The sequence below is a fragment of the Homalodisca vitripennis genome, unplaced genomic scaffold, assembly GCF_021130785.1.
Source record: "Homalodisca vitripennis isolate AUS2020 unplaced genomic scaffold, UT_GWSS_2.1 ScUCBcl_4663;HRSCAF=10977, whole genome shotgun sequence".
Classification (NCBI taxonomy): Eukaryota; Metazoa; Arthropoda; class Insecta; order Hemiptera; family Cicadellidae; genus Homalodisca; species Homalodisca vitripennis.
This window is the reverse complement of record NW_025780769.1, coordinates 6,164-14,505: the sequence shown is the minus strand read 5'-3', so window position 1 is coordinate 14,505 and position 8,342 is coordinate 6,164. Positions and strand designations below refer to the sequence as shown.

Below are 8,342 nucleotides of genomic sequence, written 5' to 3'. Positions count from 1 at the left end.
ATTGTTACTGATTGGTATGTTATCCTCGTACACGTTATAATTGGAGAAAATTACAACAAACTTCCTTAAAATATGTTACAAAGAAAATGTCCATGTGATTTAATAATATGTTACTTTACAAATATATGTTTATATATTATGTAACCAACCTTGGCAGGGATTGGGACTGCCTGTGCTTAAAACAGTTGTCGTGCATTCACCACTGTTATTACAATCAACAGAAATGGCTGCAATGACACTGTTATGCGCACCCAGGTTAGAGTATTACATGGTTCTAGGGACAGTCCTTCGACAGGTCGTCACCCTTTTACCATGTAATACTCCCCTCCCTTATTAGGTTGGAGAATTGGGGTATAATGGTTTACGTCATGTTTGCTGCTATCTGTCGTAGAAAATATGCATTCACAAGACAAGAGTTTAATGTAGAACCGTAATTTATCTTTGTAACCCATTGAACTGTATTGTATAAATACTTTATAAAAGCGTATTTTTTATTTTCAGATAGTATAAATAAAAATATTAAGTATTTCAAGTAGATAAAGGCGAGAAATGAGTATTTATACAAAAAGAACCCCTTGAGATAAATGTAAACTTATTTGATTCTCGGTTACCATTTAAATATTATAAATAAAGGCGATACGCAATATGATTGTCTGATTTGCTTGTAGAGTGATAGGAAATCTTGCAAAATCTTTCAAGTGCACTAGGTGCTTACCGATATTATTATAGATAAGATTGACGTTATATTAGAACATTCAAAGGATGATAATTCCAAGTTTAACATATATAAATCACAAACACCACCGCTAAATGTTGTCCCGACCTATTACGAACACAAGTTTATAAAAGAATACATAAATAATTTTATTATTAGTTTCCATAGAAACTTTCTAATAATGCAAATCAGAGATTAATACAATCTGTACTTCTATAATTCTAATGAAAAATTGTAATAAACACTATATTTAGTCTCATAGAGTAATTGGCTCTCATCTAAATTTAGTATGAACAAATAATAATTTTAAATACCGTATTTGATGCAATATAATTATTTAAAAAGTCACATATTTTTTCCATAAATATCAGGTATTTACTACTTTTATTTAATAAATTTGTGTTTGAATAGTTTTCAAATTTATTAACAGGTATATAATCTTTAGCTAATAATGAAATTTTTATTTTGCTGTAACGTTTACGATATGTTTTTCATATGAAAAGTCAAGCTACAAATTTCTAACTATATAGATTGATTATAGTCATGGATTATTTCTTTTTATTGTTTCTTATTACAATTAGTTTCCTCACAACTTTTAAAAATGTAGTCACTTTTTTAATAACAGATTTCAATTTTTGTTTAATCTCATCATATTTTGAAATGTATTTAAATTATCCAACAATGTCAGTAAGAGCTATTTAAATATTAAAATGTTTTGATTACTCCCTACATGGAAAAGACTGACGGATTAATGAGACTTGTCTTATTAAAAATACTAGTTTTTTTTAATGCATTTACATGTCGGTTAAATATTTTGCAAAATATTAAGTTTTTCCGAAGGTTTTATTATATATATCTCGAAAGTAAGAATTTTATATATATATATATCTAAATAAAAATGAATTTCCGTTCGTTAGTCTCGCTAAAAACTCGAGAACGGCTCTAAAACCGATTTGGCTAATTTTGGTCTTGAAATGTTCGTGGAAGTCCAGGGAAGGTTTAAACGATGAGAAAATATAACAAAATTGCAAGGAAAATACTAAAAACGACAATTTGATTTTCCCATACAAACTGTTCTTACCTGTCAAACGTTTGATTAATGTTTATGTATCGATAATTAGTTTAACAGCTGTAACAAATACAAATGAAGAAGTGCCTCAGTATCATATGTTTACTTACTACTGCATGCAATTTTTTGGGTTAAAGTAAAACAGCTGCCGCCATTATAGGTTAACATTATTAGTGCAAGAAAACTACAGATAAATAAATATCAGATACTGCTTACAATGCCGAGAAGAAAACGACCTAACATAGGTCGTCGAAGTAGATCGAATGTGCGGCACAAGCTACCTCACGCGCTAATCGCACTGATGACCAGCAAGAGACTGATAATGATAAGAGTCGTAATGGTATGGCACATTTGCGTTCTACAGTAAACAGAATGAAGTGGATAGACAAAGAATGCAACGAGTTCGGGCACATCGATCACAACAGCAGCGAGCCCGGGAAAAGGAAATTGACCGATTCCGCAAACGCAATGCTCCTGTGAACCTCGAACGAACAGCATTCTCCTACGATCCAGAAATCGATTATAGTTCCGACAAATACAGTACATCCAAATAACGCTGAATGTTATTATCTTAGATTGTTATTGGTGAATGTTCGTGGTCCGACATCGTTTCAACAATTGAGAACAGTTGATGGACATCTGTGTGCTACTTACCGTGAGGCGTGTCAACTATTACAGTTACTCGAAGATGATTTACATTGGGATAATACGCTCAAGGATTCCATCATATCTTCACCACATCAAATTCGAACATTGTTTGCGATTATAATATCCACATGTTTCCCTTCGAATCCGGAAGATTTGTGGATTAAATGTTGGAATGACATGGCTGAGGATGTGCTACATCGTGTGCGATGTCAAACTTAGAATCCTACAGTACTAATTAATGCGGAAATTTACAATTAGACATTGATCATGATAGAATATAAGTGTTTATTGATGGCAAATAAAGTACTGTAGTGTTTGGGCCTGACAGCATCAAATATGTTATGTCGAAGATTTTTGTTACACATGGTAAAGTATATGTTTACGCACCGCAAAAAAAGACAAAAAAATATAGTTTACCAGAAAGCTTTAAATTTATTACCTGTATTGATTGCCTTTTGTCAGATATGATAATGATGATAATTTGACAATAAATGTGTCATATTTAATGTATGCAAAAAATGTCATTGTTTATCATTTCTAATTCCAGGTGCTGAAACCAACAAAAAAGTCAGCTCTATGGATTTTTATTCATACAGATTCTTGATGCTATTAATGCCGTTGCAAATGCAGAAAATGTGGAAAAAATTACAATTTTGACGGCCACTTACATTGGAAGCCCGCGCCACATGCACGAATACGCGCAAGATGCGATGTCGTATGTTAGAAAATATGGCCGTCCAGACCTATTTATTACATTCACCTGTAACCCAAAATAGGTGGAAATTAAGAATGAATTGCTGCACGGCCAAACACCAATTAATAGGCATGACATCACTGCCAGAGTGTTTAAGCAAAAATTAAAATCTTTAATGAATTTCATTATAAAGCATCGTGTGTATGGCCAAGTACGTTGTTGAATGTACTCTGTTGAGTGGCAAAAGCGTGGTCTGCCACATGCGCACATATTAGTTTGGTTAGTTAATAAATTAAGGCCAGAAGACATTGATTCCATAATTTCAGCCGAGATTCCCGATGAAACACTTTACCCAAAATTGCATGCAGTAGTAAGTAAACATATGATACATGGACCTTGCGGAGTTTTCAAACAACAACTCCCCCTGTATGGTCGACGGCAAGTGTTCTAAGCGATACCCTAGAGCATTGATTGCTGAAACCATCTCGGGAAATGATGGTTACCCGTTGTATCGTTGGCAATCAGTTGAGGACGGTGGGCGATCTGTAATTGTGAAGATAAAAGGAAATTTTGATGTAGATAATCGTTGGATTGTGCCGTACTCGCCAATATTGTCCAAAACTTTTGAAACTCACATAAATGTGGAATTTTGTAACTCTGTCAAATTGATAAAGTACATATGTAAATATGTTAACACAGGGAGCGACATGGCCAAGAGGTAAGTGAAACGAAGTTCACCGGGTCAGCTAGTATATTTTATATAATTCTTACTTTCGAGATTTCGTTGATTTCGTACAGTTCCTAATGAATTTTTGACATTTATGAGAGTAAAAGTTTTCATTTACATTTCTTGTAGAACAGTGCCTCCGTTCGAAATTAGAAATTTTTAAAATTATTTCAATATTTATGCAAAGTATGACATTTTAATGTATTAATATTTGCAAAAAATATCACATTTTCAATATTTAAAGTAAATTGAAGTTATTTACGTATTTGAAATATAAGTTAAATTTGTATTTGAATAGTATCCAACGGGTTTAAAATTTCTTTAAAAAACCCCAGATCGGCCTACGCTTGTGTATAATTAAAAGATATCAAAACGTTTATATAATATAAAAACTTTGTTTTGGCTGTATCGCTTACTTATTTTCACAACCTTTTTTAAATGTTTGTAAATATGAAAACTCTCTATATAAGAATAAATCAGGCCTCAATATGAAATGTAGTAATGTAACGTATATACACTAGTAATATAACAAAAAAAAAAACATACAAATACATCATAGCTACAACAAAACAAGTGTTAGAGAATAGGATGACTACCAGATAATAACGGCAAAAATGATAACGTGATGATGAATGGATAACAAATAATAAAAATTTTTAATAAAAATGATAAAAAAGAAAACTTATATCGACAACAGTTTATCAGGAGGCGTGGAACCTCACACACTTATATACTGACGCCACATACAACATTCTCTCTCTCTCTCTCTCTCTCTCTCTCTCTCTCTCTCTCTCTCTCTCTCTCTCTCTCTCTTTTCCGGAACGATAGTTTAATCCTACTTTGATTATAAAGTGTGGAAAGTGTAATTGTGTTATTGAAGCTCAAAGTCAAAAACTGCAATGTATTGAGTGTAGCGGTTTTTTCGATTTGAAATGTGCAGGTAATCTTACAGATTCAGATTATGAGTATATTGTTTCTTCTCAAGTCAATTGTAAGTGCAATATGTGTGATCGTAAGAAACATGCAAGGGGTGATTCTACGCCCGTTACACCAACAGGTGAGAAATTATCTGTGTTTTTAAAACGAGGGGAATCGGAAGCTGACTCAGATTCGAGCACAACTCTTGTGTCTGGAGTGACTAAGAAAACAGTATGTCGAACATGCAAGAAGGGGTTTTCCTTTAATGCCCACCGAGCAATTTGTTGTCAGTGTGCTGAAAGTTTTCATTTTAAATGTTTTGAACATGAAAAAGGAAGATTTTATAAAGATAGAGGATTCTTGGTTATGTCCTGTTTGTGTTGTGTCATCTGGTGGCAGTGCGGTAGATAGGCAAGTGGCCGCTGCCTTAACGGCGGTAGATAAGCCCGGTGTCGAGATAACGCCTAATATTGGACTTGTCGATATACTAAATGAAATGAAATCATTCAGGCTGGAGATTAAGGAAACTAATAAGGAATTTAGAAATCAGTTAGAAAACTATTCCGAGTGGATTGTAGATAATGGTAAAAAAATTGAGGAGGTTGGAAATAAAAATTGAGAAAGCAATTGAGGACATAGGGTTTCTTCGTCAGGAAAACGCTAATTTAAAGAAGATAGTTTAATGATCTTTCCAGTAAAGTAAATGCATTGGAACAGTCGAGCAAGGACAATGTTGTCGAGATTAGTGGGGTACCTCACAAAGAGAAGGATGATATTTTGAATATCATCGGTAAGATATCGGATGCAATCGGCTTTCTTTTTAAGGAGGATAGTGTTGACAATTGCTATCGATACAAATCAATTGATGGGTCAAGACCTGGAATTATTGTTGTCCGTTTCGTCCGAAAACTGGACAAAGAAGCATTTATGAACAAGAGGCGTGTGAAGAAGAATCTAAACTCGAGAGACATTGGTTTCATGGATGGAGACGCATCGGTGATTTATTTCAATGAGAGTTTGACGCAGGAGAAAAGAAAGCTACTGAATATGGCTCGTGCTATTAAGAGAGAAAAACAGTATACATATTTGTGGGTAAGGAACGGACGCATTTTCATGAGGAAAAATCAAGGTGACCGTTTTGTTACAATTGACAGCATTGAGGATGTCAACAAATTGGCCTGAGGATGCGCAGTCAACGAAGGAGTATGGTTTCGATCTATTATTAGCTACGGAAGTAATATAAGGTTAAGTCTACATATCTCACTGAAAGTCTCTATTTGTATTTTTCTTGTAAAAGTGTTTGATAATATAGCCAATTGTTAAATATTAATGTGTTACTTTCTTGGCGTTTAAATTGTATTAGTGGTGTTCATAATTGGCTTATTGTTAATACTTGTAGTTTCCATTTGGTTATTTGTATACATATATATAATTGATGGCCAATGATAACTTTAATCATTCTCAACATGTTGCTATTGATAATGGTCAAAGACGAGGTAATTTAATTAGGGGTTTAAAAGTAGCACACGTTAACGTAGAAAACCTTAAAGTTCATCGTGAAAGTTTTATTACATATTTTCAGAATGGTTTATATGATATTATAGGGGTAACGGAAAGATTCTTGAAACCAGAAATATTGTCTCAGCCATATCAGTTAGAAGGTTTATTCCCTCATCAGACATGATAGAGAGAACAAAGAGGGAGGAGGTGTTGTAGTATATCTAAGAAATTTTTTTCAATTACAAAGTGCTTGCACTCTCTCAGGCGATTTACTGTAAAAAACCGGAGTTCATTGTTTTAGAAGTGGGTTCAGGCTGGAAGCTTTTGTTATGTGTTGTTTATCGTCCACCAAAAGTGGGCTTTTCTTGTAGAATTGTTTGATGTATTATCTAATCTTTTACCAATTTATGATAATGTTTTAATTTTAGGAGATTTTAATATTGATTTAAGTAGTGACAAAGTGTTTTATGACAAAACTCAGTTCTTGGGTTGTGTTAATGACTTGAGCCTACATTTGTTGCCACTACAGACAACGTATCATTTACCAACATCGGACACGTTACTAGATTTAATTCTGTGTAATGATTTGTCTAAAGTTATTGATTATGGTCAATCATCTGTGTCAGGGCTTTCATATCATGACTTAATATATGTGGAATTAAACTTAAAATTTAAGCGAGGAAATGAGAAAAGCTGTTAAGATGTTAAGAGATTTTAAAAAATATTTATAAGGATAAGCTCAAAGATGAATGTTTAGCATTAAAATGGGAGGACCTTTATAATAACGATTCAATTGAAGATAGAGTTAATATTTTATGTGAAAGGTTATTATCTTTGTATAATAGGTATATTCCAGAACGGCGTATTTGTACGAAGAGAAACCCATGTCCATGGATTGATGGGAATTTAAAAACATTAATGAACCAACGAAACTCTCTGTACAAGCGCTATGTACGTACTAAAGATCCTGTTACATGGGAGCATTACAGAGTGTTACGAAATAGTATTAAGAGACAAGTCAGAGATGCTCGAAATAAACACTTTGATGACTTTTTCAAAACAGACGTTTCGAGTAGAGTTCTGTGGAAAACAATTAGAGATCAGGGTGCGGGTAAAGAGTCTAAAAAATTGAGTGATCCTGTTGTTGATATTAATGAATTAAATTCGTTTTTTTGTGGAATTAATAATGATATTGATGTTAAAATGATTGATTATTATAATGGTTTAAGAGAATTTGATATGAGAATTGATGATTATTTTAGTTTTACTCAGGTTAACACAAATGTTATGTGTAAGGTTATTTCACAAAATAATATATTCAAATGCCATTGGGCGTGACGGGATACACTTGAAGTTTTTAAAGTTGATTTTTAACGAAGTTAAAGATGTCATATGCCATGTGTTTAATTTTTCTTTAATGAATGGTGTATACCCTCAGCAATGGAAACTTTCTCTTATATTGCCTTTGCCAAAGATACCAGATCCAAGAGAATGTAAGAACTATAGAGCTATAAATATCCTGTGTGTATTTGGAAAAATAATTGATAAGATAGTGTACCAACAAATGTGTAAATTTGTGTGTGATAACAATTTATTGTGCAAATATCAGTCTGGTTATAGACCTAATTTTAGTACTCAAACGGCGCTTGTGAATGTAACAGATGATATAAGACGAGCAATGGACAATAGGCAATTAACGGTGTTAATATTACTAGATTTTTCTCGTGCTTTTGATTGTGTTCATCATCAGTTAATGTTAGCAATATTGCGTTCCTATTGTTTTAGTGATAATGTAGTAACATGGTTTAGTTCATATTGAAATGGTAGGTTGCAACAGATTAAAACCGGAAGTGGCCGATACTCAGACTGGAAGAGTAACACAGTCGGTGTACCGCAAGGCTCAACCTTATCAGCTTTGTTGTTTTCTCTGTATATAAATAGAATGTGTGATTCTTTGATGTTTTGTAAATCCATGGCATATGCAAATGATCTGCAGTTGTACATTCATGCTGATGTTAATAATATAAATAATGCTATACAAAGTTTAAACTCAGATTTGAACACACTCCTT

At 33.1% G+C, this 8,342-nt stretch overlaps 1 protein-coding gene across 1 annotated transcript; it reads left to right on the top strand.

Annotated features, from left to right (window-relative positions):
* The first annotated feature begins 3,833 nt into the window (after positions 1 to 3,833).
* On the top strand, positions 3,834 to 5,953 carry LOC124373022. The gene is made up of 3 exons (XM_046831431.1): positions 3,834 to 3,844; positions 5,171 to 5,372; positions 5,489 to 5,953. Exons 1-3 carry the CDS (start codon positions 3,834 to 3,836, stop codon positions 5,951 to 5,953), a joined length of 678 nt encoding a protein of 225 aa, XP_046687387.1.
* Positions 5,954 to 8,342: the final 2,389 nt, after the last annotated feature.